Raw genomic sequence first — 20418 nt, 5'->3', positions numbered from 1 at the left:
ACTCCAGTGTTTAATTGCTAAATTGTAATTATTTCGCCACTATGGACTATTTATTGCCTTACCTCCCTAATCTTACCTCATTTGCAGATACTGTATATAGACTTTTCTATTGTGTTATTGACTGTACGTTTGTTTATTCCATGTGTAACTCTGTGTTGTTGTTTGTGTCGCACTGCTTGGCTTTATCTTTGCCAGGTCGCAGTTGTAAATGAGAACTTGTTCTTAACTGGCCTACCTTTAAATAAAGGTGAAATAAAAAAAATAATTTAAAAAACTACCTCATGAAGCTGGTTGAGAGAAGGCCAAGAGTGTGCAAAGCTGTCATCAAGGCAACAGGTGGCTACTTTGAAGAATCTCAAGTATAAAATATATTTTGATTTGTTTAACACTTTTTGGGTTACTACAGGATTCCATGTGTGTTATTTCATAGTTTTGATGTCTTCACTATTATTTTACAGTGTAGAAAATTGTAAAAAATAAAAATCCTGGAATGTGTAGGTGAATCCAAACTTTTGACTGGTACTGTACATTTTTACATTTTAGTCATTTAGCAGACGCTCTTATCCAGAGCGACTTACAGTAGAGTGCATACATTTTATTACATACTGAGACAAGGATATCCCTACCAGCCAAACCCTCCCTAACCCGGACGACGCTATGCCAATTGTGCGTCGCCCCACGGACCTCCCGGTTGCGGCCGGCTGCGACAGAGCCTGGGCGCGAACCCAGAGAGTCTGGTGGCGCAGCTAGCACTGCGATGCAGTGCCCTAGACCACTGCGCCACCCGGGAGGCCTGTAGATATCTGTGTTGTTGTTACGGTGGAAGTTAAAACCAAAGCCAGGGAGGATGTGACCAGGGTGAGCAGGCACATAGAGGCGGAGGGGGCTGTAGATTAGAATACCCTGAATGACAGTACTGTAACTAGCTCAGCCAGACACACATCCCCATGAAGGGAAATTATATATTTCCAATTGGATCAATTAGGAGCTAAACCAGATAGTGATTTGATCTGTCAGAGTGAAAAATGTGAGTATGTGCTTTTCAAATGGAACAGCAAGTCTCACAACCCTGTGAGTGTGATTGCCCACCCCTCTTTACATTGGGGAACCCATCCATCTGTTACACCTACAGGGGGAGAAACATAGTACCCATTCTGAATGGGCCTTGTTTGAAATGCAACAGCAGCATCTAGTGACTGAATGAATAACTACATTATATTCAGGAGGCTCCTGCAAAGAGTATTTTTGCAAAGTATTTTTGTAACACACTCGCACGTACCTAATAATTTAATTCAGACTCCTATTGGCTATTTAAATTCAGCAGAATTTCTAATACTAAGGCAAATTAACAGAACATGTATGACTTGGGTTGGCATTATGAGTTGAAGGTTGAGGGGCACCCCTAACATGATCAGTGAAAACAGAAATGATTACCAGACTTATTAAGAAAGTACTATTTATTAAAGGTTAATATCACGACAACATGCACAATACAAAGATTGGTGACATTGTCCTATCTTGAAGACCTCGTTTAAATAAATAGTTTGAAGAATACAGCCTCCAGTTGAAATAGTTAGTATATCAAAAGAAGATTACAAATGTGTAAAGACCACAGCCCAACAATTGTCTTTTCTTGTATGCCTTCACTCCCTCTCGTCACAGATTGAGAAATGGAGCGAGGAAAACATAATACCACTGTTACAGGAGTCTGTAGCCTGGCTCCAGCTAATGTTAAATGTGAGATACAATTATCAAAGCAATCCAGTTGTAAGTGCCCCATCCTCCCATAAATTGTCAAATGTCATTAACATTTAAGAAACCCTGTGGATGAGGGTCATTTCTCACCTATCAAGGCACAATGCCTTGTCTTCCTTCAAGGCTGCCAATTAATCATGTCAGTAATGTTTGCATATGAACATATTTGAGAGAACATTTTTCCAAATCCAGGGTCCAGATAGCCTCAAATAGTGTTTAAGGCATATAGAAACCATCAACATAAACAGCTGAATACAAGCACTTAAAACCACCTAAGTGGTTGCTGGTCCTAGTCTAGTCAATTTGACTGTAAATCTGTAAGTATTGTAAATCTAGTTGAAGAATAAACATGTCTGGACAATGCCTAGCTACTCTGATCTGTATGAGGCAAATCACACTCAAATGTTGTGTCTCCAGAATTCTCACTAAAAATATATCTTGTTGTATTTGTTTAAACAATACACTACCACATAGGTTACATCATGACACAACTGCACTTTCAAACACGGTGCATCTGCATGGCAAGATTTAAACAAGTAGGGAGCAATGATTACCACCTCTGTGTATAATTAACAGATGCTCTAGAATAACCATCCTTCTCTGCAAACCTGACACGTTAGCTTTCTTTGGGGTAACGCCTTTGTTGATTCATTTTAGTAAAACATTTAAAGCATGGTCTGCAGAGTGTGATTAGAGTGGGGAGTTCAGTTGAAGTGCTGTGTAGCTAAACTCCTCTCTAGGGAGCAGAAAGACAGTAGACGTTGTGGTTTCTTTTCAGTTACATCAGATAAACACATTTTTCTTCTGTGGGTAGCAGAGCCTAACTCCTGATCCCATGCAGGCGAGTAAAATGAGATTGTGGTGTGTGTATGCACACTGCATGTAACAAAGGAAAATATCTAGCATTTCATCAGCCTACACTTTGAACACCAGCTGCTAAATACTCAATCTGGTGTTTTTTTGTGGTCAAGGAAAAACAATACCAGGCAGTTAGTTCATTGTTGGGTTTCCTTTGCCTCCACCCTTCCCACAGTAGTGAAATCCCTGAGTGCTTGCCCTCAGCGCTCATAAAGGCACAAAGAGGCCCCTCACGGGTACTATGGCTGGGTTAGGGGAGGAGTCACTGCAGGTGTGCTGTCCATCATCATCCTGCCATATCTATACCGTCAATTATTCACTGGGCTCATCCATAATAATCACCAGTTTTGACAGGAGTACACCCACCAGTGAATGTCCTAGTGGGGTTGTGGGAGCACAGACCTGAAGGGAGAGGATTAACCTCGGCCAGTAACCGGTCTTATCTGAGCACTAAGGGAGAACAGAGATAGTGTATCTTCTTCCCTCGTACTCCAGCCTGGGTGGAATACTTCACTGATAGACTGACTGCACTGAGGAATTAAACTTATTTTCAACTGATGAGAACTTGGTCCTCAACGCAACACCAGGTTTGCCTTGCAAACTTCTTTGTTAATGGTATAGCTTCAAGAGCTCTTCCAGTAATTACAACATTTTCAAATCGAAAAATGTTGCCTAAGGAAATGTTGCTATTGTTTCTCCTTTCATTGGAATTTTACACTTCATATAAGACTACAGTGCTTTACACTAATGTGAATTGGCAAATTGATTGTAATGGTCACAACATCTTATACTCGAGGGAGAAGAGAAAAAAAACAGTACTTCCAAGCTTGCCGTTCCAGAAGAACTTCGCAAGAATATTGAATACAAAATGAGAGCTGTATTAAACTAGAGGTAGCTACATTATAATGACATCCTTAAGAGTTGCATTACTACTTTGTAATCAAACAAGCTACCAATCTAGTTTACACCTGGCCCTGAATAGTTCCCTTAAGACAAAGCTTTCCTCCAGTTGATTAGCTTGTTTTGTTGCATGTGTACAATATATCAGAAGTACATTGTCTTACTAACAGAGCAAAGCAAAAGAGTAAGTCTGCAGATTTCAGATTAATACATTGTAGAGAAGGGGAAACTTCGCATCACTGCAGTAAACCTATGTGCATTAACACTGCTCTAACTTATCTACTTCATTCAATACCCCACTTAAGGCCTCTGCTGTCTACTTTGCAGCCCCTTTGCTAGGCAGCTCAATTACCGGTGTTCAGTCAATAATTATGTATGTTGAAGAAGCCCACACTGGTTGGGGACTCCTTGACTGTGACAGTGACAAGGTTGGCAGTGACGTCAGTAACAAACACATGCTCGATCAGGCTGTGAGTGGGCTTCCAGTCCTGGCCGGTCTGGACTGAGATGGACAAGTCCTGACTGTTACTTGGGTAGGGCGAATCATGGTCAGAGTCTGAGGTGCTCTCCTCACCGGTGCTCATCTCACTCAGGAGGACCTTGGCCTGCTTGCCACTGTCTTTGGAGGCAGATCTCTCCCGCTTGCCCAGGATGTCTCTGGCCTCTGCGGAGGGGTTCTGGACAATGCTCTTCTCAACCCTTGCTTGGGCCCTTGTTGTAGTCAGCCTCTCAGGCCTCTCTGCCGTGACACCCACTTCACTGGTCTCCTCAGCTTTGACCTTATCAACTCCAGGATGGTTCTTTCTGGGCTGTTGTCCACCAGGCGTGACAGGACTCTGTACAGGATTTTTCTCTTGACCATACTGACCAACTGTGTCTTTCCGTGCTGGGTTGGCAGTGCTTCGCAGGTTGGACACTGGCACGGTGCCATTGCCTGGAGTACCGTTGCCCGGTGTTGATTTGTTCACACTCTGCAGGTTTAGTGCCTGAAGGCTTGCAGCTTGGTTGGCAGGGCCTTTAGGAGTGGACAAGGGGGCAGCAGGTTTGTTATTGGGTACCTGCTGCACTGGTGTTTGCCCAGGGGCATCTGGTTTCTTCTGCCCATTGTGGGAACCCAGCTGTGGCTGAAAAGCTCCTTGCGGGTTGCCATTGCTGGTTGAGAGTTTGGAGTTATGCAAATTCAACGCTGCTACTCCAGGAGATTTGCTTGCAGTCGTTTTTAAGTTCAAACCTGCTCCACTGTCCACTTCAGAGACCGACAGTTTGAAGTCAGAAGCGTGACTCTTGCTCTGGTTGGATCTCTGGTTGAAAGAGAGAGAAGCTGAGGTATTTGACCGGCCTGCAGTGTTCATGGAGTTTTTAGTAGTCCCACCCTGGGCCAGGGAACATCTGCCCTGGACACTCAGAGGGCCTCTGCTGTTCAACCCCATGAAGGTGAAGCTGGCTGGGTGAAAGGGTTTCTTGATTCCACCTCGGAGGTCTGCAGGGGAGTCTTTGGCAACTGTCTTTATGATCTTGCGCTGGCCCTTGTTCTGTTGAATGGCCTTCATTTCTGCAGGCAGTGCTTTCCTGCCTCGCTTCTTCCTCGGGGGCTCCGGCTTGGCCACAACAATCTGTGCTTTCTTCTGAGGGACAGGGTGGAGCTCCCGTGTTCTGGGACCTGGCTTTGCCTTTCTATCGTTGTTATCATCATCGTCGTCATCATCCGATGAGGAAGAGGAAGAAGATGACGATGATGAGCCAGATGAAGATGACGAAGAGCTGCTTGACTTTGACACTTCAGGCACAGTTTCCTGAAATGAGGAAGAGAGAAGTCATATTACATTATATTTATGACATTTTGGTAGAAAATACTTTTCACTATTTGTAAAGGTCTTGAGGAAAGCATACCACAACTTTTCGAGGTCTCCCCCTCGGCCTTTTCCCTCTCTTGCTGATCAGAATTTCCTTTTCTTGTTCACTGTAAAAACAATATATAGGAAACAGTCTTCAGCAGTAGTTATGGTAGAAGTAGAGCAGGAGTCAAGGATACAGAGTGAGCACTTGAGTGTTTTGGAAACCATCTGAGGAGAGGGTATTCTATCACTAAACATATACACTGTGATCCAATACTTGTAGCTTTCTTCTTGACACGCTTTCTTCTTGACACACATTTTTTTTTTTACAAGTAACATCTCGTGAAGTATTGTCTGGTCTTGCAACGCCCAATGCTTGGCAAAAACAAATCAGAGGTTGCAATAAAAATCCCCAGATGCTCATCTGAAAACATTAGATACGCTTTCACTTTTGGAAATTTGGTTCCTGTTTTTGTTCCACCCCCTCATTTCCTGCTGTATATGCTTTTAAATCATTGTTATCCTTCTACAAATGTATGTTAGCAAAGGAAAGTATACATTTGAAATTAAATGTTGTTTTCCCTGCTTCAGTTTTAAGATTAACTGGCACTTATGACTCCTTTTATTTTACAAATGCATTATTTTATCCCTTACCAATATAAAATAATGTATTTTTATATCAAATGTATATTGAACAGAACGACCATCAAATAAAACTTGAAGGGTTGGGAAAACCTAAACTCATATCGATGTGTTTACAGCCTGAAAACACAGATTGTATGCCTATCTGTGGGCTCCACACTGGCTTGAATGGGGCACTATTAACCCCTGCTGGAGCATTTCAGAGGGCATTGCTTGGATATAGTGGATAGCTCACTCAGTGAGGTCCTGGGCAAATAGAAACTCACCTCTTGTTAAATGCAGCCAATAATCTTGGGTCAAGGATGTTCGTTTGGGGCTCCCAGCTATTGTGCCTGAAGCAAAAGGAAAATATGTCCATCAAAATACTAAAATCACTTAAAATGTCCACATTGCATTACTTCTTGGTAAAAGTTGATGATACAAGTTAGTCAATGCACTGATTGGACCATAGTGTACCACTAATGAAATGTAGGCCTAGTGTAACCTAACCTAGTGACTAGAGACCTAGTATAACCTATACCCTAGTGACTGTGTAGAGATAAGAAGCCTAGTGTAACCTAACATAGTGATTAGAGAAAGGAGGCCTAGTGTAACCTAGTGTAGAGATAGGAGGCATATGCAAAGAGCTGTGAGTGGGAGGGTTAACCACATAGCAAAGGGGGAAGATAAGGAGAGAAGTTTATTTAAGTGTGCAGGATCTGCCGCCTTCACAGGAATCAGAGAATCTCAAGAGGGCCAATACTGAGTTAATGTAGAAAGAGATCGCAAATTGGCAAGCACATTATAATTTCCACCAGCCACGTCTTACCTGTTTATATCACAACAAGTAAATAACTGACCAAGTCGATGGCGCTGGCAGAATCCGACAGCAATGTGAGGATTTGGGTTAAGAACGGGGTGTGAGTGACAGGCAGAATGCCCATTGATGCTGGGATTAATAGCAACAATGAAACAGAAGGGACAAGGGAAAGGGCAACTGTGACAAGGACACGCTGGCAGCTGGAGCGCTCGAAAGGGGGGAAAGACTGATTTACGAAGATTCTATGTATACTACCGAGTCACGTTAGGCAATAAATAAACGATATAACATTATCATATACATTTAAACAACCATCACAAAAATTAGGCAAGTGTACACTGTAGTTTGTGGGATGTGTTTGAGACTCGGCATACGTTTCCCAACCCAAACTTCTACCAACTCCTGCTTGTAATTTATTTATCAATAAAGCATATAATATAAAGCTAAATTGATAAACCATTAGCTAGAGCTCCAGTAAGCGAGTGATCAAATATGAGTTTCTATAGCCTAGTTTGTGTGGCCTAATTACTGAGAAAATGTCAAATAGACAAACCAGCAGATATTGAATACGAGAAACCAAAACCCTAAACGATCTGTTTGTTTTGCATAACTAACTAGGTTAATTTCCTAACCTTAAAACCAACAATAATAATAGTAGTAGGAGGCAAGCGTAAAACCATAATTTCTCGTTTTCACGTGCAGCATGTTTTCGAGCGATTTTAGGGAATGTATGAATTATTTTACTACAACAGTGAAGCAAAAAGCGACACGTTGTTGTTGTTTTCATTGTTTGATGCTGCACTCGCAGCTGCAGCACCACTTGTACTTACTTGGATGACCATCCCCTCCACTTTACAAGAAACTCTAACTTCCCCTGCGAAAATAGAGAAGGGAAATGTTACCAAACTGTGGGCAGAAAATATTTTGGGATATGAGAAAATTATATCTTACAACATCTAACCTTTCTTAGTCGTTTGTTCAGGATGCATTCAGCGTCGAAAACCTGTTCTCCTACGGCGCTCAATTCCTCCATGTTCGCTGTTGCCTACTCTAGTATTTTATGAAAAGAATGGAAAAGAGGGCGGAAAGAAAACGCATTCGCGAAGCTTGTCCCTTGGCAGATACCGTCCCTGTAAACGTCACACCTCGACGTGTGACCAATCAAATCGTTTTCACATATTGTGGTCAAAAATGTTCTATTATATTGCCAAGATAATCGAGTGACCGCTCAAGCAATGGAACTACATGTCCTCAAAGATGGAAGGCGGGAGGGAGGAGGCCAGATCAGGTGAGAACATTCGCCAATGAAAGGGCAGATACGTGTCTGAACAACAATATAAAGTCGTTTTTTTGTTTTTTGTTTCCGAAATGCCACGTGCGTCCACATATATCAGCGAATTCCTAACAACATAACCATTATGAAACGTATAACAGATCAAATAAGCCTCATGTAACAAATTAGCAATTACAACTGTTGTTGACCACACTCTCTCATTGACCTCCATGCAAAAATGCCTCACTTCGTGGTCTGTTTCGTGGACAGATTTTGGGCGGAGTAAACTCTCTCCCTTCACCTCTTCCTCTCTGTTGTAGTTTATTGAGCGCCACAAAACCTAGCGGTCAAACAGGGAAATGGTTTCAATCATTTTTCCACCATTCATTTTTCCCATAGTGGATTTTAGAAACACTTAAATATAAGGTCTGGCGTGACGTTTTGATAACCATATAAACTTCTCGGGCAAGGTGACTTTTATAAAACACAGGAACTGGGGTGCAGAAAAATGGCAGCAGGGTTTCTGGACTGAGTCAAAATTTGAAATATTTGGCTGTAGCAGAAGGCAGTTTGTTCGCTGAAGGGCTGGAGATCGGTACGCAAATGAGTGTCTGCAGGCAACAGTGAAGCATGGTGGAGATTTCTTGCAAGTTTGGAGCGTCATTTCTGCAAATGGAGTTGGATTTGGTCAGAATTAATGGTCTCCTCAATGCTGAGAAGTACAGGCAGATACTTATCCATCATGCAATACCATCAGGGAGGCATCTGATTGTCCCCAAATGTATTCTGCAGCATGACAACGACCCCGAACACACAGTTCTTAACGAATTTCACTATCTTCAGCGTGAAGGAGTCCTGGAAGTGATGGTATGGCCCCCACAGAGCCCTGATCTCAACATCGAGTCTATCTGGGATTACATGAAGTGCGAGAAGCACCTGAGGCTGCCTAAATCCACAGAACTGTGGTTAGTTCTCCAAGACGTTTGGGCCAACCTACCTGCCAAGTTCCTTCAAACTGTCTGCAATTGTACCTAGAAGAATTTATGCTGTTTTCAAGAGAAAGGGTGGTCACACCAAATATTATTTTGATGCAGATTTTTCTTCTCTTCAGTCACTTTGCATTTTGTTAATTGATAAATATAAATGAACATGTATATTTTTGAAAGCATTCTTGACAGCATTTTTTTCACACCTGCCTAAAACTTTGGAACAGTGTTAATGTACAGGATTTTTCCCCCTAACAAAGGACCTATTCAGACTCTTGAAAGGTATTTCCATTCCTTTATTTATATAACTTATTTATACAGAAACCTATAGGTTCGCTGCACTCACTCACTGCCATCCAGAACAAAACCACAAACAATTATTTTGTTAGTTGACAGGATTTTGAAAAATATTACTTGTTTAATTATAAATCCATTTCTGATTTCCAACTTTCATATAATGCATGTCTGCACTGATGTCAGAGTATACAATTTGTCACTTTTTGAACTGGTTTTGTCCAGTGACTTAGTTTCAGATAATGTGTTCTTTTACTGTAGCTGTAGTCTACTGATCTCATCAGTGTATCATGGCACCAATCATTGTTTAGAGAATACATCCTTTTAGAAAATGTCTAAAGCATAAGTTGTCCCAGGTGGCATGGTGACTGTAGGGGCTTACATTCGCAAGGAAAAAACCTCTCCGATCAGTCTGCAGGGTGTCAGTCTCAACATGGAGGGGATGCACTAGTCTGTGATAAGGTGGTTTTTAGGGAGTATGTCCAAAATATCATAAGTAGTGACGTCCCTTTGTTTATCCATTTCAGATTTCACTTGGGGTGCAGTTTAAAGGGCAGTTTGAGTCACTTCCTTTCCCCCTGGAAGCACTGACTTCTCAGAGCTGAAACATAGTAAAAAAGGATGTGTTCTGAATAATTGGGAAGAAGTTATGTTGACACAGGGTTATCATAGTTCTCTAAAATGTACATTTCACATTCAGTGTGAGGACTAAACCAATGACATGTTTAAATCATTAAAACCCAAACATTAATGTTTACAGAATTTAAAACTTTATGTAGCTTATCTGCACCATGTTATCCAACTAGGCCTCTGCAGAGTCAGTATCCCGCTGACTACAATCAGCAACAGGACGTGAACAGATTGAGATCAATCCGGAGCTCAGCCAGCATGCCAAACAAACGTCTGTCCCTAATTGACAGCCCATATCTACCCTGACCATCAAGTGTATTAACAGACAGAGCACTTGACTTGTTGTTTTTATTTTTTACCCCTGACAGATTGTTTCCACCGTTTGACTCGTTCAGTTTGTTTACCTGTCTCTAGGAATGACACCTTTAACTATAGAAAGCTTCCAATCAGTCCATTATCGTCTTGAGTTATGGCAGAGGAAGAAACCGTGACAGAAGCTGAGAGACTGACGGAATCCAACATTGGCAGTAAACAAAAGAAATTAAGCATTTAAAGCAAAGTTGTTTGCAACTCTATGTACTTGCCAGTGGGCAAATATCCTTCTGCTTGTTTATTTTAATACTGTATGTTTGAGGTATTAGTTGCCCTTTAACCATTAGGAGAATGAAACATACCTGTGGTTAGTCAATTTCTATATTTTTCTCTTTTTACATGCTTAGGTACATTGCACACATTTCTATATATCAGATTGTGCAGGCAAGTATTCACATTTTCCAATTCCCATTGATTTGTATAAATATTCAGACATACATACCTTCTATCATTATTCTCCTTCTTGAATGCATTAAACGACACAACCGCTATGAAGACCACAACAAGAAATCCAGCCACTGCTGCCAATCCAACAAAGATATTTGATTTTATGTCCTGACGGAGGTCTGAAATACGAGACGTAATGCAAATGTAATGTCATTTGATTTGTGTACATGGATGTCAATGACAGACATGATTAATCTCATTTCTATTCAATTTTGTAATTTATGTTGCATATTGGTACATTCTATATACATTGCGTTAGACAATAGATTACTTTGGCTGTGTAATGAAGGAGCAGGTGTAATACACTTTTTGGGTCATTAGCCTGATATAAACTTACCCTCTGTGGCAGAGACCAGCATGTGTTTTGTGGCATCCAGGTGGCCATCATTGGGATCAGGCTTGATGCCCAGTATGTGACACATCAAGGGGTATATGTTCACTGTCTCAAAGGGGCCCACCTCCAGGTTCTTTTGGAACGCCGGCCCCACAGCCCTGAAGAAGGGCTTCATGTCCATTTCTTCGTTGTCAAAGCCATGCTCCCCCGCGTTGAACTGCACTGGGAGGAACTGTAGAGACAAAGAACCAAGAAGAGTCAGGGTGATCAAATCTGTAGGAGTCCATTTAGAGTAGGAGAGGTGAATGATCAGAATGTTGCAATTCATATTGATCATCATAATGGGAAGCCTGAAGTCCAACTTGTCTTTCTATGATGTACTCTCAACTGGACAGCAGAGGGAGATGTTGACTAACTGAAGGAAAAGGTTGCTTCAGCAACCATTACATCTGCTCAGTGCTTATAAGAACAGAAACGGGAGAATTTCCCTGTTCTCCATTATTAGACGCATACTGTTAAAATGACTGTTAATCAGGTTAAGAGGGAATCCTTTCATAAACTAAGGAGGCCTAAACATCACATAGTTCCTTTGGTCATTCAGGACAACTACTTTGATCATGAAATGGATATTACGATGGATTGTATGAACAGCAAGCGATACAGTTATACGGACACTTTTTTTTAAATCTTCACTTTGTTCACAGAAAATACACTGATATATTTAGATACACAGGGAGAAGGTAGGCTAATTACCATAGATATTATGTAACCCTTCTCTGAACATGCATAACATTTGCTTTGATAAAACTGAGAGGAGAATCTTTTGAAATGTCTAAATAAAGGGTCTGTAAACAGGAGATAACACAAGAGGGTCAAATACGCTGAACTTATGTATTTTGATAATCAGACTGAAGATCAACTGAACTCCACCACATACCCTCACTGGAACCAGATTTATATCACTCAATGGAGTGATGTAGCACTTTCAGTGGTGAAGTTGCAGGCAGCAGGGTTGAGCCAAATGTAAATGCTATTGTTGAATTTTGTGGCATGAATATCTTCATGAAGCATTAGAGAGCTCTGCATGCCATCAGCCAAACCTGCATTATCCTGGGAAGGTGGTAATGCACTTGATTCAAATTGTGATGTATTAAGATTAGAGTTGAATTCCTTATTTCCGGTCTAAAAGATTCAATTTTCGCCATCTCTACAAACCAAATTCACTTGGTAATTCCTTCAATATTTGTAGTCCATTGAAATATGGCATGTTATCAGAAATCACATAATGCATGCATGAGGTTGTGCCATACTGTACTGTACATTATAGAAGTTATAAAATATTCTAGATGCCTAAAGATATACTGTATATGGTTATTTTTAAACCAGCTTCTTTGCTCATACTATGTTCACTGAGGCCAATCCTCTAATCAGTAATTCACATTAAAGCATGGGATTGGAAAGTCTACAACAATATGCATGTTTAGTCTCACAAAAGCAAAAGTATGCCTTCATTTCACTTTTTGTGTGCATGAAATTGGTTCTGTGCGTGACGGAAACCCTTTAAAAAAACGTCTTCATTTGTTTAAGCGAACTACTATTACTAAATACTATAGAGACATGCTATGAACCCACCCCGTTAATGACATATCCAGGGTCAGAGAAGAGAATGATGGGTAGGATGCGGTTGTTATTAGCAAAGTGAAGGCGCTTGGGCATCTCCTCCTTCTTGAAGACATGAAGGTGAGGGTGCGCCCCCTTCAGGGTGTTGTAGACCTTATCCAGCATGCCCTTCTTGGGAAGCAGCATCCCAGAGGGCCCAAAGTCCACCAGGTGAAAGGCTATATCTCTGAAGGAGAATCCGGGGATCCTGGAAAGGGTGATTTCCTTCACCAAGCCGTTGCGGTACACATTGCTCATCCCATGGTCAGCGGTGATGATGATGTTGAGACTATCGGCAAGTCCGTTTTGTTCAGCCAAGCTGCGGATGTAGCCCACTGTTCTGTCCACCTGCTTGACCATCTCCCTCCGCTCAGGGGAATCAGGCCCGTATTTGTGGCCTGTGCCATCAGGCTCCCCAAAATACAGTGACACAAAGTCCAGGTCCATCTCACTGAACCAGGTGCCCATCACCTTCTCTACGTTCTCTTGCCATTTTGTCTCGTTTTTGTAGTCATAAAACCGTGGTTCCACTTCCTTCACTGTTTGCGTCTCTCCCTGGTAGGTGGATTGCGTGCCAGGAAAGTGAAGAGAGCCAGCCCTCAGACCCTGAATAGACAAAATGGGGATGAAGAGAGGTGTCACGCACACACACACACACCGTCTTACACACACACAGTCTTACAAACAAAACTCACACACACCGTACATGCATATATGCACAGACATTTAAATGACTACCCAGACTATTTGCATTGACATAACATTTGATTTGATTTGTATTAATGTAAAGCAAATGCAGGAATGATTTAAGATGAAGGTGCATCTTAAATCATTCTGACCTGTCTCTGGGCTGTGATCCAGATGGGTAGAGTGCCGTTGTCCCACCACTCATTCTTAAACTGGGTAGCATAGTAAGGCAGTTTCTCACTGGTGGTGATGTTGAACCACATGTTGTGGATCACCCCATGGTTTTCAATGTAGCGCCCTGAAAAGAGTCACTGTCAATCTTTCAATATTCAGTCTGCCACATTCACATGACAAATTCTATCAACTTTATAGCCTGTGAGTGCCATGGCGCTTCTTGGACAAGGTCTTATCTTATCTACTTCATTCAATACCCCACTTAAGGCCTCTGCTGTCTACTTTGCAGCCCCTTTGCTAGGCAGCTCAATTACCGGTGTTCAGTCAATAATTATGTATGTTGAAGAAGCCCACACTGGTTGGGGACTCCTTGACTGTGACAGTGACAAGGTTGGCAGTGACGTCAGTAACAAACACATGCTCGATCAGGCTGTGAGTGGGCTTCCAGTCCTGGCCGGTCTGGACTGAGATGGACAAGTCCTGACTGTCATCTGTCCTCATCTGTCCAAATAATTCATTTAAAATGGTGAATGCTACATTTCTCTCAGACTGGCTTGAGTACGTGAACATAATCTCCTGATAATGACACAACTTCTTCAAGACAAATGAAGATTAAAGGAATTTAATTTCAAGGAAGTTAAATTTCTTTTAAACTGGCACTGATGATTCAAGAGTCAAAAATGAGAATTTCTGTCAAGGAAAATAGAAATTCCTCCTTCAGCCTTCCCAACATAATCATCTTACTCAACTCTGAAAGCTGCTGGACCCTGGGACATTGAATTACAGTTAATTCCTTTTTTCCAGTCATATTCACAATTCTTATAAACTAAACTGGGAATGACTTGTGATCCAATAATTGGAGAAAAAAAAGGACCACCATGACATGAACATGAACCTCCACAGAATCACTGCTCTCTTGGAGCCTGTAGAAAAGGGTTGTGCCTGCGTATCGATCTACAGTAGGTACCTGTTAGGAGGGTGAAATGTGTGGGACTGGTGATGGTGAGGTAAGGTGGGGTCACATATCTGGCCTTGACCCCGTCTTTGGCCATTGTGTCCAGATTCGGCGTGTCCACATCGCGGTCGTAGTCCCACCTGAAGCCATCGAAGGAGACGAGCAGTACTTTATGCTGGCCTTTGGTGCTGTATCTATCCAGCGGTACACCTGAAGAGAACGCGGCCAACAGGAGGCAGAGACTCACTGTCCACAACATAGTGGGTACGACACAGAGCTGAGTCTGTCACTTTACTCCGATCCTTGGGTATGCAGGCTGTTGCTATACGGTTAAAGCCTTAAAGCCCCTCCTCTTCCCATTACACCTGAGCACATTTCCCTTCCCTGTGCCAGCAGCATGTGATCAAAGTTTCATCTTAGCTGATCATATAGTATCTAGTTGATAAGATGGATGTTTGCTCAGCACATTTATGCATGGTGCTTGATTATGCTTTTATGTACTGTGTAATTACCATCCAATGTTTGTTCCTGTGCTTCTATAGGAACTCTCTTTTATTGTGATTGCAAGATATTAAATCAGTTCCAGAATGTTGTAAACAAGACTGTCCGCTTGGCTGTTATGTTCATGGACTTTGTCTGCCAGTCCATTAATCCATTTTGTCTGCCCGTCTGTCTGTCCGTTTGTCCATCCGTCTTTCTGAGTTTCTAGTGAATAATTGACAAAGGGGAATGACACGTATGGATTTCACCTTGAGTGTGGATGGTACATGATCGATCTGACGCCTAGAAAATTGAGAAGAAAATGAGAGGATGTACCTCTTCATCAGTGAACTCCAGTCTCTAGGGAAACCGTAACCTGATAGTATTTACTATTTAGTTTAGTATTTTATTTGCATCCCCGTTAGCTACTGCTAAAGCAGTGGCTACACTTCCTGGAGTCCAAACAAAACATAAAACATGACATAATACATAACCTTAATAGACAAGAACAGCACAAGGACAGAACTATCCTAATCTAATAGCAACCTTGAATCCTGATATCCTGATCTCACAGAACTAGGGTGTATACTAAGTAGCTGGTTTGAGGAGTTAGCCAGGTAACTTTCTATGGCAATGAATGCTTCAGAACCTTCCTTCTCTGGGGAGGCTAATGCTGCGTTTAGATGGTACGAGGTAGACAGCAAATGTCATTGTTTTCAATGAGAGCACGACGTTAAATGCTGTCCCTCGTCTAAACGCAGCATAACTTGGGCTAATGCTGTGTTTAGACAGGGTACGCAAAAACCGTCATACCCGTCGGCATAGCGGGACAAGAAAGCAAGAAAGATGCTGACGGCAGAAGCAAGCCAGCACGACGGTATGCGTTGCTACGATGATTTCACTAAACAGACAAAGCTACGGCAGACTGCAAAAGTCTGAACTTTGGCGGCAAGTCCCGTCTACCGTGGCGGCTGACGGCATTCACCGCCAGGCTCAGCGGTATTTACCGTCATGCTCTCATTGAAAACAATGACATTTGGTTTGCCATCTTCCATGTAAACCTCGGCATAACTCAGTTAATCCTGAATGAAGAGTCTGAGTCGCTAGTTGAGGACCAATGAAATCAGATTGCCACCCTCTTGCAAACATTGCGTAATTATTCCCTTCATTTGAGGATGACGACCGATTCAATATTTTATTTATAATAAAAAAATTGTGTTCAAAAAGTTATATTAAAATACCTATGACATTACATATTTATTAAGGACAGCATGCATTTGAAAGTTCACAAGCAGTAAAACTTTTGTATGACGTTGTACAATTATTTTATCGATAGAAGTGGGGAAAAAGATGCTGTGTGCATTGATATGCACACCAACGCACATCAAATCAAATGTTATTGGTCACATACACATATTTAGCGGATGTTATTGCGGGTGTAGCGAAATGCTTGTGTTCCTAGCTCCAACAGTGCAGTAGTATCTAACAGTTCACAACAATACACACTCATCTAAAAGTAAAAGAATGGAATTAAGAAATATATAAATATTAGGATGAGCAATGTCGGAGTGGCATTGACTAAAAGTTTGCCCCCGGTGATGCGTTGTGCAGACCTCACCACCCTCTGGAGAACCCTGCGGTTGCGGGCGGTGCTGTTGCCGTACTAGGCGGTGATACTGCCAGACAGTATGCTCTCAGTTGTGTATCTGTAAAAGTTTGTGAGGGTCTTAGGGGCCAAGACAAATTTCTTCAGCCTCCTGAGGTTGAAGAGGCGCTGTTGCGCCTTCTTCACAACACTGTCTGTGTGGGTGGACCATTTCAGATTGTCAGTGATGTGTACGCCGAGGAACTTGAAGCTTTTCACCTTCTCCACTGCTGTCCCGTCGATGTGGATAGGGGAGTGCTCCCTCTGCTGTTTCCTGAAGTCCACGATCAGCTCCTTCATTTTGTTGATGTTGAGGGAGAGGTTATTTTCCTGGCACCACTCCGCCAGGGCCCTCACCTCCTCCCTGTATGCTGTCTCATCATTGTTGGTAATCAAGCTTACTACTATTGTGTCCTCTGCAAACTTGATGATTGAGTTGGAGGCGTGCGTGGCCACGCAGTTATGGGTGAACAGGGAGTACAGGAGAGGGCTGAGCACGCACCCTTGTGGGGTCCCTGTGTTGAGGATCAGCAAAGTGGAGATGTTGTGTCCTACCTTCACCTCCTGGCGGCCGCCCGTCAGGAAGTCCAGGACGCAGTTGCACAGGGTGGGTTTCAGGCCCAGGGCCCCAAGCTTAATGATGAGCTTGGAGGGTAGGTACTATGGTGTTGAAGGCTGAGCTATAGTCAATGAACAGCATTCTTACATAGGTATTCCTCTTGTCCAGATGGGATAGGGCAGTGTGCAGTGCGATGGCGATTGCATCATCTGTGGATCTGTTGGAGCGGTATGCAAATTGAAGTGGGTCTAAGGGGTCAGGTAAGCACTTCATGATGACAAAAGTGAGTGCTACTTCAGTTACCTTTGCTTTTTTGGGTGGACATCTTGAAGCAAGTGGGGACAGCAGACTGGGATAGGGAGAGATTGAATATGTCAGAAGACGGCATTAACGATAGGTAATAAAAGAAAGACGGCACTTCTAACAGCCTATTTCACATCATAACCTGCTGAATTTGCAAGATCACTTTAATTTCATAATAATTTCAGCAACAAAAAAAACATGTGCCACTGACGGATTTTTCAGTATCGTCTCAATGAAGAGTTCGACTAGCCATGTGTGGCTGCTGCAGGCTGCAACGAGACATGCATGCGCAGTTACAAACCTGCTAGAGTTAGCGCCAGGCAGATGAGCAATATCCACCGTCGTAGTACGGATGAAGCCTGAGCTGGAATGTGAAGCGATCTGAAGCTAGTTCATTTCAGAAAAGCCTGGGTACATCTAGCTATGTAGGTAGTATACCCCTCAGTTGTTCTGTAAACACCAGAGAGAATCCCACAACATCAGGAACCATCCGTGTTCTTGGTTCTTCCGTTTGCATAGGCTGGACATGTGATTCATAGATGCTACTGAATACAAGGGAAACACATGGAAATGGAAATGCAATAATCATGTAGAGTTTCACCAAAGTCGTTAACTCCTGCTCAGTTCACCTGGCGTGAACAGAGCCACATATTATATCGTATGGAGTAGCACCGAAAGTATTTCTCCCACTACGTTCCCCTAACATAGACATATTCCTTTTAATAACTCACTCCTCAATGTGTTTTTAGCTTTACGCTAGTGCTAAATATTCTTTTAGATTTGGAATTTGCCACCATGACCATGGACAAACAACCAACAAAAGAAAACTATTGGCTGTGGCCTCTGTCTTTCTAGCGCTTTACTTAAAATCATGTACCCTTCTAGACACTGTAATGTATATCACTCACTGGTTTATGATGCTACTTTATCAATGTCGATCAAATTCCCTGACAAGCTAGCACTTCAAATGGGTTCTTTCTTTTGTCCTTGGCGGGAGTTCAAGGGAAATATCTAATCTTCACGGAGATAAGGGATAACATTCATCAGCTCTCATTTACCTCATTCATATTCAGTAGCTGTTTCGTATTAACTCCATCCCTAGTCCAACGTCAGCAAGATTTGGTGGAGCATTTAGGACTGTTGAGACCAAGGGAGACTCTCAGATCTCTGCCATGAGAACTTTATCAAAAAACCCACACACTGAACTTCAGGGGCAGGGAAACCTTATGTGACCCTCACAATTCTGTTTATATTTTCCACAGGGAATTTCTATTTTTGTATCTTGTGGAAAAGTTGATTATTTGTCTTTAGCACTCCCTGCTGCCCATATAATACTATCGCACCACATAGAGATTACAACTAAGGATACAATCACACTAAACAATACAGTGAAACTCTCAAGTTGTATGGATCTTATTTTCAGTCTGTCCACCAATCTGGTAGTTGGATCTCTCTGTCTTCTACGAGAGATACAGTAAACATTACATGTTATTGATTGAAACATTCCATTAGATTAAATGTGGTATTCCTTGTCATGAACTGACTTTGTTCAGTCTTTAACTGAACAATTTCCCCTGGGTTTCATTTCCAAGTACTCATCGATAAGGTTTAAATGACTAGCATGCTGTTTGTTTGAGCATGCACTGTTTGGTGGCTGATAATCATGGGGTCAAGTACAGGCCAATGGTCAGAGAGCCCACTCGCTGTGTTTTGAATTGTAAGTAAACAGACATTTGATGCATGAATAGCCCTCTATCAGGTTACACACAAATAAGCATTTAGCTCAGTATACACTGTGCAAGACGGGAGGCCACTACTATAATTGTGTTTATGGTTAATTCTGTTGAGATTGCATGTCACATTCATATAGCTCATGCTGATACAGTGTCAAATGTGGTCTCTGTATTGTAAACAATAGATTCATCACTTGTATGTTTTTGCATCTTGGATATTATTATGGTTTGGAGCAGGGGAGGTAGTGATGTCGAATGTAGGCTTTTTGCCCACTGACATAGCTCAGTTAGTTCTCATACGTATTCCTCCCTGCCGGCATTGCTCAGCAACAGAGCCAGCATAGCAGACCCCCTCCCTGCCTCTCCTCCCTCTCCCTTGTCGGTGTTTGGCACTATCTGATGGGGTGTGATCCAGAGTGGGCCAGGCCCGCAGCAGCTGACAGCCTCTCTCATGGTGTTGTCATGTCAAGGGGAGGCTTTGTTAAAATGTTTTTAAAAATCTCCAGAGGAGCCCCCACTGAAACAGAAAAATGGCAGAGGTGGTAAAGAGAGAGGACTCTTTCACACCTGTCAAACACCCTGGCCATAACAGAGGGACGCTGTTGTTGTTCAGCTGTTGGGAGGCCTTACACTTGGGTACCTACAGTAACAGTACAGACTCACCATGGCCAGTTAACTGCCAATGACAGCACGTTGCTCAGGGCAGTGCCCAAGGCTAAAGTTCAGGAGGATGCTCGCACTCGAGGACTAGTCGCTCGGCTTTGATTTAATGTTTCATGCACGTTACACGTCCCACTCTGCCCGGGCTCTCGGCTGCTATTACTGTATTACTGTAATGTTACCGTTGTAAGGGTTGAAAGTACATGTCAGCACTTGATCTATCTGAATATATGCCCAAACTACAAGGCTATGACCTTCACTTTATGGCTATGCCATTGCATTGCGTTAGCTGTTTGCTTGTTGTCAGTGCTTCATGACACTGATTTGATAACAATGAGATGAACATTTAAGGAAGGCCACATTCTGTTTGCCCTGAGCAGCGTTGTGCAGACCAGCAGTATATTGAGTTAGAATGGAACGATTCATCTGAGGACTGAT

The 20418-nt window shown here is 42.4% G+C and overlaps 2 protein-coding genes across 2 annotated transcripts; both read right to left on the bottom strand.

Moving 5' to 3' along the window:
• Window positions 1-1508: 1508 nt before the first annotated feature.
• cbx2 (chromobox homolog 2 (Drosophila Pc class)) lies at window positions 1509-7959 on the bottom strand. Its single transcript, XM_038981199.1, has 5 exons — window positions 7751-7959; window positions 7620-7663; window positions 6257-6322; window positions 5404-5473; window positions 1509-5306 (listed from the first exon to the last, which is right to left on the bottom strand). Exons 1-5 carry the CDS (start codon window positions 7820-7822, stop codon window positions 3876-3878), a joined length of 1683 nt encoding a protein of 560 aa, XP_038837127.1. The 5' UTR covers window positions 7823-7959; the 3' UTR covers window positions 1509-3875.
• A 1367-nt stretch (window positions 7960-9326) lies between these two features.
• LOC120034352 (ectonucleotide pyrophosphatase/phosphodiesterase family member 7-like) lies at window positions 9327-14977 on the bottom strand. Its single transcript, XM_038980874.1, has 6 exons — window positions 14613-14977; window positions 13624-13769; window positions 12758-13390; window positions 11129-11357; window positions 10787-10910; window positions 9327-9943 (listed from the first exon to the last, which is right to left on the bottom strand). The coding sequence occupies exons 1-6, from the start codon at window positions 14857-14859 to the stop codon at window positions 9889-9891; spliced, it is 1434 nt and encodes a 477-aa protein (XP_038836802.1). The 5' UTR covers window positions 14860-14977; the 3' UTR covers window positions 9327-9888.
• Between the last annotated feature and the right edge of the window lie 5441 nt (window positions 14978-20418).

Source organism: Salvelinus namaycush, chromosome 41, assembly GCF_016432855.1.
Source record: "Salvelinus namaycush isolate Seneca chromosome 41, SaNama_1.0, whole genome shotgun sequence".
Classification (NCBI taxonomy): Eukaryota; Metazoa; Chordata; class Actinopteri; order Salmoniformes; family Salmonidae; genus Salvelinus; species Salvelinus namaycush.
The sequence above is the reverse complement of the archived record's forward strand: the minus strand, read 5'-3'. Positions and strand labels throughout refer to the sequence as shown.